The sequence below is a fragment of the Sus scrofa genome, chromosome 17 (genome assembly GCF_000003025.6).
Source record: "Sus scrofa isolate TJ Tabasco breed Duroc chromosome 17, Sscrofa11.1, whole genome shotgun sequence".
NCBI classification, from domain to species: domain Eukaryota; kingdom Metazoa; phylum Chordata; class Mammalia; order Artiodactyla; family Suidae; genus Sus; species Sus scrofa.
Window position 1 is genome coordinate 44,139,638 of NC_010459.5, and position 15,076 is coordinate 44,154,713.

The following is a 15,076-nucleotide window of genomic DNA, read 5'->3' on the forward strand; positions in this document are numbered from 1 at the left end:
TCTTGTGACTTAAGTGGTACACTCTTAGCAATACAGATATTGTAGGACAGAATTTCACCGCAGGTTTCTACTCTGCTGCCTTGGTAACACTCCAGATGCAGAGGCATCACTCTAACTCAGTCACTCCTCTGGGCTTTCACTGCTAAATGTTTTAGTTTTTACATCACCTACTGAACAGAGATTTTAGCCATCTACGGACTAGACCTGAAATCAGCTAGGATTTCCTGATGCCTGTGTGGTTGGCTCTTGGTATAACCACAGGAAACAACTTACCCCAGGGCCCCACAACCTTCAGTAGCTACTGTTAAATTCAAAAGAGAAATGATTCTTGGCGTCTCCAAGGTGGGTCCTGTCTATTAAATGACCGCTACTCTCTTTGCACAATCATTATGGACATACATTTCTTGCTTTCCCAAAATTCTATATCTAACTTACAAGCAACTACTTTTTACCAAAAAGCTTTTAGGCATGAAATGTCCTATACATCAGGACTGACAGTCATCTCTACCCTTTAAGGCCCAGAACAAAATCCCTGTTTAAAAATTACTCAGATAAAGTATCATTTGGAGCTAGCCCTTTCCGTAAAATATAAAAAGACAACTTTATATTTTTAGCTCCCATTCCAATTTAGAATGAGAAAAAATAACCTTCTAAATGAGAGAACAAATAAACTAGAAACCGAGAGAGCGAGAGAGAGCGCGCGAGAGAGAGGTGTGAAATGGTGTCACAGCTCATTGGAGATGAAGACAGGAGTAGCACAAGGACAAAGGAGAGGAAGAGTGAAACTGACTGAAAGCACTTGAATTCATATTCTTGCCAAGTGCATATAGTCCACCTGAAGAAATAACTGGGAGTTGGGCTGAGAGAGTAAGAATCTTGATTACTTTAGGTGATAACTTACAGGGAGCTTCAGAATGAAACTCTCTCAACTCTCTGCTCCCCCATTGGTCTGTCTCTGCTTTGTGCCACATGCCCCAACTGGCCTGGTGCCATATTTGTCATGCACACACATGCCTCTTCCATCAGCCTGTGAGCTCAAGGGGCAGAGTCTGCACCTTCTTTCTTACTCTATCTCACACAAGAATCAACCTACTGAAGATGCTCAGTAAATGACCGACAAAGTGAATTAAAAACAGACAATACTTATAGGACAGGGCTAAAAGAAAAATTTATTTATCAATCATGTAGACAAAGCACTATAAAATACATAGGTTTCTAACATAGTTCTCATCCCAAGATACCTCCATAACCTTCAGAACCAAAAAACAAAAATGAAAACTGCCTTTGGATAGACTCCGACAGGGATCTAAGTTCAATGTCAAGGTCTTGCCTTCTGAACCCAAACATTCCAGTGATGTAAAAACAACAGTAAAGAATAAGAGTTTTTCATAGAAAAAGTGTTGTTTCTTTTTTTCGATAGAAACTGATCATTCCAGTCCACAGTCACCTTCCTTAACAACTTTTGCTTCTTGTTAGTTCATCTTAATTGGGCCCTAGCCAATTGTCAGGTACCCTGGATCATTTTTGGCAGCTTTGTGGTAATAATCCAGAATCAGAAAAACAAACCAGGAGTTCTTGTTGTGGTTCAGCAGTAACGAACCCGACTAGTATCCATGAGGATGCAGGTTCAATCCCTAGCCCCACTCAGTGGGTTAAGGATCCAGTTGCTATGAGCTGCAATGTAGGTAGCAGATGCGGCTTTGATCTGGCATTGCTGTGGCTGTGGCTGTGGCTGAGGCCGGCAACTGCAGATCCAATTCAACCCCTAGCTTGGGAACTTCCATATGTCATGGGTGCGGTCCTAAAAACAAAAAACAAAAAACAAAAAACAAAAAAAAGAGAAAAACCAATTCAACAAACATATACTGAAAACCTATGTTTTCTCTACAAAGTCCCAGAGATTGATAAAGAATAGTTCTTCCCTTTAAGAATATTCCATTTGAGTAAAAGGAGAAAACTAAAGAAAAGAGATTACTGATGGAGCAAGAGATAAGAAATAGGAAATGAGAAAGATACTAACAACTTACTAAGCTTGTTTCCCAAGCCAGGCATTTCTTACACCTTTTATCTTACTGTCTCCATATGACAGCCAAAAACCAAGACATCACGGCTCATGCCTAAGCTTCTTAGATGCCACATAAATCAAAGTAGAGCCCAGACCTAATGCTGACCTGAGTGCTGGCAAAGTGTGATGTGGGGATAAACACACCCTGAACTGCAGTTTCAAAGGCACGACCAAGGTTAATATATCATAGGAGCCGCTCAGCACATAGCCCAGTGGACATGCAGAATCGCCAAGTCCCTAAGACTGCACCATCCAAGAGGCACCAAACAGTGACATGGACACATTACCACATGCTTAATTTCAGGGAGAATTTGCAGAGATTCGAATTCTTTCACTTTTGCAGGATCTACGTCTTCCTCCAGCTCCCACGTGCTTTCTTCATAAGGCAGTGAGCACCACTTCACCAGGTAATGCGTCACTTCCTGGTGGGAAACAGGAGAGAAACTTATGTTCGTTCTCCTAGATTAAAGGAGTCGATCCTACACTGATGAACCTGTGAAAACCTCCCTACAATGCAGCACACAAATGCCATTAAAACAAAGACCACATGTTAACAAAATAACCAAAATATGAGGCAGGAAGGGAAGACACTTGAGGAGAGTCAAAAAGTCAAATACGCACCTCTCCTGTTTCTGCATCCTTGGTGTGGGCCACCTCCAAGATGCGATCGACCTCCACATAGTCTGGGTTGAACAAGTCTTCGTCAGGCTGAGGCAGACAGAAGAGAAGAGTTAAGAAGGGACGCCTTCCATCCAATCCAACATCCACAGTTTTCTCCTAAGTGACCGCCCCCCCCCAACTCCGGGCCTGATAGGAAACACAGAATGAAAATGTGAAAATAAGTCGCCTCGCTGACATTTCTTCACTGTCCCCAAATCCTGCATGTGCAAGTTCCTGGGCCAGGGATCAAACCCTTGCCACAGCAGCAACCTGAGTTGCCACAGTGACAGCACCGGATCCTTAACCTGCTGTGCCACAAGGAACTCCTCTCAGGACTACATTTAAAGGAATAACCACAACTTACATAGCACAAAAATCAGCACAAGGAGGATTTCTGGAGAAAAGCTTTGAAAACCCAGAATTACAGTTCGTTCTTCTTATTAAAGAAGAAAAACGACAGCAGCTGACATTGGAAGGCGGCATGAGGGAAGCTTGAGGAGTACAGATAACATTCTGCGTCCTGATCTAGGCTACGCAGGAGTGTTTATTTTGTAAAAATTCATTGAGCTGTACCCTCACGTCTGGTTTACTGTTAAGTATACTACACTTCAAAAAAAAAAAAAAGTATACTCACCAAACAACAATAAGCAGCATTTAGAAATATGTAATGTGTGTCCAGAGTTATGCTAAGCGTTTTCACCTAAGCCTCAAAACTATGGCATAGTCAGTGCTCTAAATCACTTTACAGAGGAGAAAACCGCCTCTGAGAGGTTAAAATGAGCACGTGACCAAGGTCGCAAAGCCATGTGAATGGGAACATTTACCCAGGTCTTTCTTGCCCAGCAGCTCTCCTCCTGAACTGCAGGGATGTTCTTACTGCCTGTTAAGCTGGAAGGCACCTTAGGAGCTGTCTGGTTTTAAATTCTAACCAACATAGAGAATACTTTTTTATAGCATCCCTAGCAAATCCACCCTGATTCAATTATTCCTGTGTTCAGGAATTTTTTTATCAGGAGTTTCTTGCCCTCTAAGACCCAACCCACTGCCAAGACCTACCTCTCCTGTTCAGTCACAGCGTCACAATCTCTATCATTATTACTATTAAATTACAGCCTGGTTTTCCTCCTGTAACTGTGACTCATGGGTGTGAACTGCTTCCTCCACAGCAGCACTGGCCAAGCCTATCTCTTCCCTATCTGAACACCTCCCTAACCCCAGGTGTTCAGTGTTCCTCAGATGCCATGTTTCTAGATCCTTTGGTGATGCAGAGAGCTTACTTTTGTGGAATAATGACAATGGGCCAGGCGCTATGCTAAGCACTTCTACCAAGACTGTGTCATTTAATTCTCCCAGGTGTTCTGTGAGGGGGATACTATCAGGAGTTCTGCTTTACAAAAACGGAGGACACTGAGTCTGAAGGAGCTCCTGCAATTGGCGCAAGGCCACCCAGCTGTGTGCGTGTGTGTTAGGGGTGTGGTTCCAGAGCCCAGGTTCCTAACATGTGCATCCACTTTCTACCTCTGCTCTCAAGCACTCAGACACGCCTCGGCCCCCGACCACTGCTAGCGTCCTCATTCAGGTGCCCTCAGGTTTTTCAAAGTCCCTCACGGAATCCTGGTACCCACATCAACATAACACTTAGGAATGAAAAAAGCAAGGCACAGCAGGGCTGTTCCATGGTGCCACCTAGGGTTAGTGGTACCTTTTAAGCAGCCCAACCCTACTCTTGGCTCACAGCAGACTTGTAATTAAATGAACAAGAGCTTTTCGCTCTAGAACTGCTATGCAGTCATTTTCCCCACTCCAAAGCTGTAAAGATTTAAAAAATACCAATGTATGACCTGACATTTAGTTATTGCCCTTATCACTTCATTCACCCTTGCCTGACCAGGTAAACCCAAACTGTGATCCTGTCATTTATTCCCCCAGCACTGGGTCTGGGGTTTTGGCGTCAGGGTCTAAGAGAAGGCCTCCACCCCCAGGGAGTGTGGGAACTCACCGCCTTTCCAGCCTGACTCTCCTTCACAGGTGCCCCGGCTACCTCATAAAGCGGCTGCAAATAATGGGAATGACCAAGTTCTACCCAAAACGAGGCTATTATTTATTTCATAACAGTATCATTAATGCACATTAATTCACAAAAACGTCAGATGGGTCAAGACTGAAGACGGTGCTACAGGAACTACTCCCTTCTCTTACTCCTCCTTCCTTTCACGATGGCCTCCATCTTCTCAAAAGCCTTTCCTGCCCGTGAGAGTATGCTGTGTTATTTCTACACACTCTAAGGCAATTTTCTCTCTACTCCCAACCAAGGGGGAAAAAATAAATCACTCCTGTGGGAATAAATCAGAAACTAGACACACAGGGCTTTGTAAGCTATGTTAAGGACTCTGGACTTTATTCCAAGACGGCAGAAAGTGCTGAGAGGTCTGGAGCAGGGGCGGCATAAGGCAACCCCCCTCTCTTACCTGGCACAGCCAAGCGTGGCTGAGCACAGACCCTGCACCTAGTACCACGGGTAGAAACACGAGGCCCACACAGCCCTGTCTGTCTTGCAGGGCTCAAGATGGAAGACACAGACATGTAAACAAGTCGCTAGGCTGCAAATACATGCTAAAATAGAGGTGCGAATGAGATGTTCCGAGAACTGAGGGAGCGTATCCAACAGCGCGCTTCAGGATGGTTGTTCCAATTCTTGTCCTTCCTTTCCCTGATGCTCTATGAAAACAGCTCTCATGGGCTTTACGGCCACCCTGGAGAGAGCCCTAAGAGTCCTTTCTCTTTAGGGCTAAAGAGAAAGGACCCCACTTTGGGTGTTAGGCTGATGTGGCCCTTTATTGTTTGACATGATCGTAATTTTTTGTCTCTTGCGGAGGAGTATGATATGAACAATGAATTCATAAGTATGTGTAGCAATTTCCCGTAACTTGATGGCATCTGAGAGCACACTTAAGGTCTAGTATTTGTAACTACATTTAAAAAATAATTTGTATTGCTTTTTTCTTTTTTTGTCTTTTTAGGGCCGCACTTGTTACATATGGAGGTTTCCAGGCTAGGGGTTGAATCAGAGCTACAGCTGCTGGCCTTCACCACAGCCACAGCAACGTGGGATCCGAGCCATGATCCACGACCTCCACCACAGCTCACGGCAATACTAGATCCTTAACCCACTGAGCAAAGCCAGGGATCGAACCCGCATCCTCATGGATACTAGTTGGGTTCGTTAATCACCGAGCCACAACGGGAACTCCCTGCATTGCTTTCTTCTTAAGTTATTATGCATAAAATTGAAAAATTACAGGTTTAAGAAAAAACAGAAATCACCCACGATCCCATCAACTGCAAAAAATCATGTCAGCACTTTCATGTACATTCAGACGTTTTCTATGCATTATTACGATGATTCTTTTCTCCTGCACCACCCCCTAAACGGAAACTGTTTCGTACACTGTAAGAGCTTGGCATCCTCAACTAACAAGAGTTTAGTGTTCTAAGAAAAAGCTGAGTGTTCTAACACTCAGCTTCTTCTTGTATCATTAATAACTGTCCTCCAATATTGTCTTCATTAGCTGTACTATATCGCAGTCTGTGAAATATATCATCATTTAACAAATGTCTATTACCTATTTGGTTTGTTTTCAACTTTTTGCCAATACCAACAACTGTTTATCATAGTAAGTCTTCACACAAAGACTCGAAAATGTCCTTAAAATAAATGATGGAGTTAGAACTGCTGGAACAAAGGATACGAAAATATTGAGACATTTGAAGTTTGTTGTCGTGCTGCTCTCCTGACAGGTCACCCTAACTTATGCTCCTAAACAGTGATGTAGGACAGTGTCTCTTCCCTACTTCACCAGCAATAGATAAAAAAATGGCTTTAAAAAAAAAAAAAAAAAGATTCCCGTTTTATTTAATATTTGCTTTTTAGGGTCACACCTGCGGCATATGGAGGTTCCCAGGCTAGAGGCCGAATCGGAGCTGAAGCCTCCAGCCCATGCTACAGCTATAGCCACGCGGGTTCCAATCTGTGTCTGTGACCTATACACAGCTCACAGCAGCGCCGGACCCTTAACCCACTGAGCAAGGCCAGGGATTGAACCTGTAACCTCATGGTTACTAGTCGGATTCGTTTCCACTGTGCCACAATAGGAACTCCAGAAGATTCCTGTTTTTATCTGCATTTCTTTGCTAGTGAAATTGACTATACTTTTGTATCGTTAGTGACTAATATCCCCCTTCTTTTCTGAATGCCCTGTTAACTGTCCATTTTTTCTACTTGGGACTATATTTATCTTTTTGAATTATAAGAGCATGTCTATCATTAAAGCTACATGTCATATATATGTGTGTGTGTGTGTGTGCACGTACAATGTGTTTATATGCAAATAAGGCAGCTTCCATACCAGATAAGAAGGACATATGCCTGGTATGTCTGTTTGCATTAGTGACATATACATATTTCCAATTATGTACTTTTAAGGTTTCTTTATGGCATTTCTGTTTCTGCAGAACACTACAAATACTCTCAAGTCCAAATCCATCAATCCTTCTCCTCTTGCTATAGGTACCACGCTTAAGAACTCCCAAGCTTACACATTTACTTATTTTCTAACATTTTACTTTTTTTTCTTTTTTACATTCAATCTTTACGTCTTTTTGGAATTGCCCTAGTAAGAGAGGGTGGGAGGAAGAAATGAAAGAACGATGTGCACATTCCTTTTGCCCTGGCTATTTACAGGTACTCTGACCAAAATGCACATTCTTAGAGCTGTCAGTTTATAAGGTTGATCCTTATTCCTTAGTGGAAATTTGTTTTCTTTGGCTTAAATCTGGACAAGTTTAGTCACAAACCAGTGCACACTCAGCAACCTGACTTGATGACAGAGCTACATGGGACTTCAACTTGAAGAAACTTAAACCAAGCATTTAATACTGCAAGAAAAGCAGCAATTAGTAAATATTGCTTCACCTCAGTAAAAATGTGCTTCATCTGGGCTTGTTTATTCCTAAATCGCTTGATCTTCTGTGCGATGCGAGGATCCTTTTCGAGCTCCTCCATTGTGGCCCATTTACAGTGTAAGTAGGAACTATCCAAAGACACATAAATCGTGAGACAAGGGCATAACCTGCAGATCATCAAGCTTTAAAGTGTTTCAATAACCAGGATGACCATCTAACACAGCAGCAGTGGAGTGGCTTGTGAAACTGCTGGAGACTGGGCTTAGAAGGGCCTCGCCCTCCAGGACAAAAACAGGAAACAAAACAAAACAATACAGCAATTCCAAGCAACTGGTCACTCTGTAGCTTCTACAGAAACTGTCTCAGAGCAGGGGGAGGGCAGGTACAGGCAAGCTATCCTTCATACACATTAGTAAAGGAGGGCACACAGCCGAGAAAGAAAGAAAAATGAAGAGGGGAAGAACGTATAGGCTAGAGAACCGTGGTTCTCCACTCTGGGTGCAAGTGGGAACTGCAGAGGGAGTTGTTAAAACATACCAATCCTTGGGAACTACTCCCAGAGTATGAGCCAACTGGGCAGCATACTTGAGGGCAGCAAGCGCTTCAGTGGTTTTTAAAAGCTCTCCAGGTGCCTATGTGTAGCCAAAGTTGAGCACTGTTGCCTAAAGTGAACTCGAGTCAATCAAGGTCTGTGGGTCATGCCTTAGGGGCCATTCTTGGAAAATACAGAAGATAAGGATGTGATGAAGGAAACAAGTTTTATTCATATAAAATCCAAATACAAATAAAACATTAAACAGACGTACAAATTTCTATACTTGACGTAGAACAGCTCCAAGTCGAATGGGGGTTCTCCTGGGTGAACCTGTAACCAAAGGCAAGCAGTTATCAGCCGAGATCCCCACAGATCACCATTGGTGCCCAAAAGAAAACAGGTAAATCAACAGTTCTTCCTGGTTTTAGAATGTATTTCTCAAGGGTATTTTCATTTTCCCAGGTCATTTTCTGATGGCTACTGAGCAGGTTTTCTAAAGGCTGAAAACACAGCTGGCTAAATAAGGTGAAAAAATGGTCCTCCGGGTGTCCTTCCAAGGTCAGGCTGGGAGAGCATTCAGCTGATAAAGCCAAACTGGGCCAGGGCTCAGAGAGCTGGCGGACCACAGCCTAGGGCAGAAATGACAACATGCATTTCTGGCATCCCCCCAACCGTCCCCCACGAACACCAGTGGTGTTCCCTGTCAAAGCAAGGAAATTTACTTCCACAAATACTGGAAGCAAAGATAAAACTATGCTTTCACTGGCACCAACATACTCTTTCACTCCAGGACTTTTCTCTAGAGGATCCCTACGACGGCCCTGAGGTGTTTAAAGGAAAAGATGTTTTCGTTGGGAGTCTTTTCCCGTTTTTTCCTCTTGGCCCTCTGATAACTTTCAATAGTCTAGAACAATTGAGGGATAAATACCTTTTGCTAGAATCATAATGAAGGGAAAAAACTGGTTTGAGCCATACTCAAATATTTAAGAATTTCATGTCCTGGGAGTTCCTTCCCACTGTGGTGCAGCAGAAACAAATCTGACTAGGAACCATGAGGTTTCGGGTTTGATCCCTGGCCTCACTCAGTGGGTTAAGGATCCAGCATTGCCATGAGCTGCAGTGTAGGTCAAAAATGTGTCTCAGATCCTGAGTTGTGGCTGTGGCTGTGGATGTGGTGGGCAGCTGTAGCTCCGATGAAATCCCTAGCCTGGGAACCTCCATATGCCATGGGTGCAGCCCTAAAAAGACAAAAAAAAAAAAAAAAAGAATTTTATGTCCTAAAATCTTCCATTGGAGGTAAAAATAAGTGTCAAACTAGCCAAACAGTGCCCTTGCCTGGCTGTCATTCAGCTAAGAATGACTATTCCAGGCTGTCTCACCAAATATCTCTTCACAGAGGGTATAATCTGTGCTAGTGATATAAGAGCCAGAAACATCAGCCACCAACCTCCTGGACAGTTTTAGATGCCAAGATCTTCTCAATGATATTTGCGTCATCTTCTGGAGGCTCCTGGAGATGGAGGTTAAAAAGAGAGTGAGTTCCTGGCACCACAGAAGCTATGAAATAATTCTAGAAGAATAGGTACTACTTCATCCAAGAGGTCATCTTTGAGAACTGAGGCCCCTTCCTCTCAGCCCGCAGAGCGACCAAAGGGTCACCCACATGCTAACCTCTGGGCACAACCTGATTGCCTTCCCCTCCCACGTGACTAGAGATCTTACTCTGTTTTTCAGATGCCTGCTCTCATACTTGCCTCCAGCCTCACTAAAACTGGTCCTAAGACTTCCCTTCTCTGCCAAAACTGCTGACATGTTGTGGCATAAAATTTTCAAAAAGGCACAACATAAAAGAGTCTGAGGCCTTTAGAATCAGAGGGCCTCAATTCCTACCAGCTATTGACTCTGGGTAAATCAATTAACACCTCTTTAGTTCCAGTCTGTTAAAACAGGAGGCAAAGACACATTTCTCAGTGGGTTATTGGGAAGATAAAATGGAACAGAAAATACTTTTCGGACGGTAAGCACTATGCAAATGCAAGGTACAAGTATTTTCTACTAAATTGTACCATCTTTCTTTCCCCTCTGTACCTGGAGATGGCTTTGTTTCACTGATCATCCTTTGACTACAAATCCTAACTGGAAACAAAGTAACTCCTTCCTTTCTACCCTAGATGCCTATCAACCTTTCTAGGTGCCTATCTCCATGAAATCTTTCTACAGCATATTTGCTTGGGGAAAAAAAAAAAAAATTTGAGGAGGTCCCTGCTGGTGTGGTGGTTAAGGATCTGGCACTGTTACTGCTGTGGCTCAGGTTCTAATCCTTGACCTAAGAATTTCCGCATGCCTCAAACACAGCCAAAACAAAACAAAACAAACAAACAAAAACCCCAAACCTGCATTTAAAAACCAGCGAGAGGAGTTCCTGTCGTGGCGCAGTGGTTAACGAATCCGACTAGGAACCATGAGGTTGTGGGTTCGGTCCCTGCCCTTGCTCAGTGGGTTAACGATCCGGCGTTGCCGTGAGCTGTGGTGTAGGTTGCAGACGCGGCTCGGATCCCATGTTGCTGTGGCTCTGGCGTAGGCGGGCTACAGTTCCGATTGGACCCCTAGCCTGGGAACCTCCATATGCCACGGGAGTGGCCCAAAGAAATAGCAAAAAGACAAATAAATAAATAAATAAATAAATAAATAAATAAATAATAAAAACCAGCAAGAGGGATAGACTGGGAGTTTGGGGTTAGATGCAAACTATTACATTTAGAATGGATAAACAACGTTCTATTGTATAGCACAGGGAACTATATCCAATTTCCTAGGATAGACCATGATGGAAAAGAACATAAAAAATAAAGTATAGATATAGATACAGATATAGATATATATGATTGAGTCACTTTGCTGTATAGCAGAAACTGGCACAACACTGTAAACCAATTGTACTCTAATACATTTTTAAAAAACAACTTAAAAAACAAAAAACAACTAACTTAAAAAAGGATGCATTGAGTCACGTTTAGATGTTCTTTCTAGGACTTTATTTGAGCAATTTTATTTCAGTGGCTTCATACACACAATCAACCTTTCAGATCTAGTGTTTATCACACTATGAGACTCAGAAGCATATACGAAAAGAACACTCATCAATACAACCTTAACTCTCAAAAAAACTATTTGGCTTCCTAAGAAAAACTTTCCAACAATGATTTTACTGCTTATCACTGCCTTCGGTCTACCCCATTCTAAGGCTCAACTGTTCCAAAGTCAGGCCATTACGGAAAACATCTTTTTCTAAGAACTTAAATCAATGTTTTCCCAGAAAAGTGATAGTAAGAAAAAGATGAGTAGGGCAGATGGTAGAAAAGAAGTATGGAAATCAGCAGGTGCTGACAGATGCTCCCAAAGGCTTCAAATATTTATTATGTCCTCCTAGACACATGGCACCGTAATATTAATCCAAAATGACAAGGCTCTTCTCAGTGCTCAACAAGATCAGTGAACTGGGCCTGCTATACAATACAGAGAAGGTGGGAATACACCCTAAGCTTCCATTTTCTTGTAAGCACACTCATTCTGCTTGATTCCTATGCACAGAGAAGAAAAGAAGGAGGAGGCAGTTTACTGTGGGTTGCCCAGCATGGAAGCACTGTGAGGGCAGGGTTCCTTATCTGTTTCACTCACTGGTGCCGTGAGATACCTTAAAAAGGCCAGGCAACAGTGAGTGATCAATGACTGGCTAAATGCCAAATAACAGGGAAAAGAGAGACAGACAGAAATGCTCAAGGAAATAAAGCATCAAACTCACTAGGGTCACCGACTGGAGACAGCAACTCTCTCTCTCTCTCTTTTTTTTTTTTTTTGGCCGTAACTGCAGCACACAAAGTTCCCAGGCAAGGAATCAAACCCTTACCATAGCAGAGACAACGCTAGATGCTTAACCCACTAGGCTGCCAAGGACCTCTGAGATGGTGATTCTTAACCTGCATCATGTAATTTAAAAGTCCCCCCCTTCCACATACCCAGATTTATTTTCTACTGTCTGCGTGGTTAGCAGCAAAGGGCCTCACTAGATGTACTTTCCTGAGAAGTAAAACCACTACCCTAAGCATGCAGCCAACAAACTAACTAAGACAGGTAGGCAGTGAGCAAAGGAACAGGGGCTGGCTTAAAAAAAAAATAGATTAGTGAACCAATTTCCTTCCCAACTTCCTACTTTCCTTCCTAAATGTCTTCCCCATTACTTATTGTGTTTAGTGTTTATGCAATGCTCTCACAGAAATGAATGAGCTGTAGTCTTCATCATCAAGGAACTGCTGGACATGCTAACATAACACTTTAAGTGACTGAGGGATGGTGCAGACATAGCAGGCAGAGATCAAGTGTACAACTGCCAAAGTTTTACATACACGTGTTCAGAACACCTGAGACCAAGTCATATAACATCTTCAACATTCTAGAAGACCCTCACACCCCCACTGTAAGTAACCACTGTTGAGACTTCTATTACCATTGAATTTTGACTCTTATTAAGCTGCAAGTAAATGGAATCATATAGTGTGTGCTTCATCTTCCGTATTACTGTGTAGTACTTTTTAAATCCACATTCACTTTCCCTGGTAACTGAAGATGCTGAGCCTCCTTTTATATGCTTATTAGCCATGTGGATATCCTCACTGCGAAGCTTCAAGTCATTTGCCAATTTTATTTTAATATTGTTATTTTTTTCTTTTTATGGTTGAACCTGTCGCATATGGAAGTTTCCAGGCTAGGGGTCGAACTGGAGCTGCAGCTGTGGCCCTGCACCACAGCAACAGCAACACCAGGTATCTTCACAGAGATGTCAGGTCCTTAACCCATGAGCTCCAATGGGAACGCCCAAGTCATTTGCTTATTTTAAAAACCGCCGTTTTTTCTGATTTGCAGTTCTTTATGATTGCAAGAGTTTAAAATACATCTTTATATATTTCTGAATAAGAGTCCTCTGTCACGACACACACAAACATTTTCTATTAATCTATGGTTTGCCTTTTCAATCTATAAATGTGGGAGTTCTCATCGTGGCGCAGTGGTTAACGAATCTGACTAGGAACCATGAGGTTTCGGGTTCGATCCCGGCTTGGATCTGGCATTGCTGTGGCTCTGATGTAGGCCGGTGGCTACAGCTCCAATTGGACCCCTAGCCTGGGAACCTTCATATGCCGTGGGAGCGGCCCTAGAAAAGGCAAAAAGACAAAAAAAAAAAAAAAAAAAAAAAAAAAAAAATAGATCGTCTACAATCTATAAATGTGTCTTCTGATGGACAGAAGTTTTATATAATCTACCTTATCTATCTTTTCTCTTAAGTATTTTGTGTCCTGTTTAAGGAATCTTTGCTGCTACCAAAGTCATTCATTAAGCCACATACGTAGTTTCAAAAAGGTTTCTTGTAGCCACATTAAAACATAGATGGACTTGATTTTAACAATATTTAAACCAGTATATCCAAAATATTATTTCAATATGGAATTAATATAGAACTATTAATGAAATAGTTTACATTCTTTTTTCATACCAAGGCTTTAAACTCCATTGTGTACCTGACACTGACTGGACGTCTCAACTCGGACTGGGCATATTTCAAGCATCGAAGTCCAAGCCATGCCAGGCAGGACATAAAGCTCTATTTTGTGCCACTGGTCTATTTGCTCTTATGGCAACACTACCTTGTCTTCATTACTGTAGCTTGATTACAAAGTCTGGATTATAGTAAGTCTTGCAGCTTAGTTCTTCCTTCAAGACTGTCTTGGCTAACTTAGGTCTTCTCTGTTTCCATCATCAATTTTCACCAAAAAAACCACCTGCTTAGATTTAACTGGAATTGAATTATAGACATCTTAACAATACTGAATACATGTTATGTCATATGTCACTCCATTTTTTAGGTTTTTAAAAATTTATTCCAGTAATGTTTCTCATATAGAGAGGGCTTGTTAAGATTTTGAGACTTATTCCAGGAGAGCTGATACCTTGACACAATCAAAAATGACATTCTACAATTTTCCTTTCCTGATTTGATACTGCTAGTTTATAAAGATAAATAGATTTTGGGAGGGGCATTCTGTAAATGGTGCCAATACTTTCATTCAGGATGGGATTACCACAAATCTTCAATTAAAAAAAAATGCAGTATCTGTGAAGCAAGAACAATAAAATGAGGAATGCTTCTATCTGGAATATAATATACGGCACAAATGAACACTTCTACAGAAAAGAAACTCATGGACTTGGAGAAGAGACTTGTGGTTGCCAAGGGGGAGGGAGTAGGATGCACTGGGAGTCTGGGGTGAATAGATGCAAACTGTTACATTTGGAGTGGATAACAATGAGATCTTGCTGTATAGCACCGGGAACTACATCTAGTCCCTTGTGATGGAACATGATGGAGGATAATGTAAGAAAAAGAACGTATGTATATATGTATGACTGGGTCACTTTGCTGTACAGTAGAAATTGACAGAACACTGTAAATCAACTGTAATGGAAAAAATAAAAGTCATAAAAAAATAAAATAAAATGAGGCATGCCTGTATTTCTTCTTTTTCCTTAGTGCAGTTGCAAGGATTTCCAGTGTACTTCTGAATATAAATGAGAATAGAAGTTTCCATTGCGGCTCAGCAGTAACAAGCCTGACTAGTAACCATGAGGACACAGGTTCAATCCCTGACATCACTCAGTGGGTTAAGGATCTAGGATTACTGTGAGCTATGGTGTAGGGTGGCAGCTGCAGCTCTGATTCGACCGTGGGAACTTCCATGAGCTGCACGTGTGGCCCTAAAAAGCAGAAAGAAAAAAAAAAAAAAAAAGAGGGAGAGAGAGAA

General features: G+C 42.1%; 1 protein-coding gene across 5 annotated transcripts in view; it reads right to left on the bottom strand.

Moving 5' to 3' along the window:
• Positions 1–15,076, bottom strand: part of CHD6 (chromodomain helicase DNA binding protein 6) — a 217,417-nt gene that overhangs the window by 91,582 nt on the left and 110,759 nt on the right. For all 5 annotated transcript variants that reach the window (XM_021077871.1, XM_021077869.1, XM_021077870.1 and 2 more), the window contains exons 6-10: positions 9,670–9,732; positions 8,494–8,552; positions 7,698–7,815; positions 2,687–2,773; positions 2,353–2,487 (exon numbers count right to left, since the gene is read on the bottom strand). In XM_021077871.1, coding sequence (XP_020933530.1) covers positions 2,353–2,487; positions 2,687–2,773; positions 7,698–7,815; positions 8,494–8,552; positions 9,670–9,732 — 462 coding nt within the window. The remainder of the gene's footprint in view (positions 1–2,352; positions 2,488–2,686; positions 2,774–7,697; positions 7,816–8,493; positions 8,553–9,669; positions 9,733–15,076) is intronic.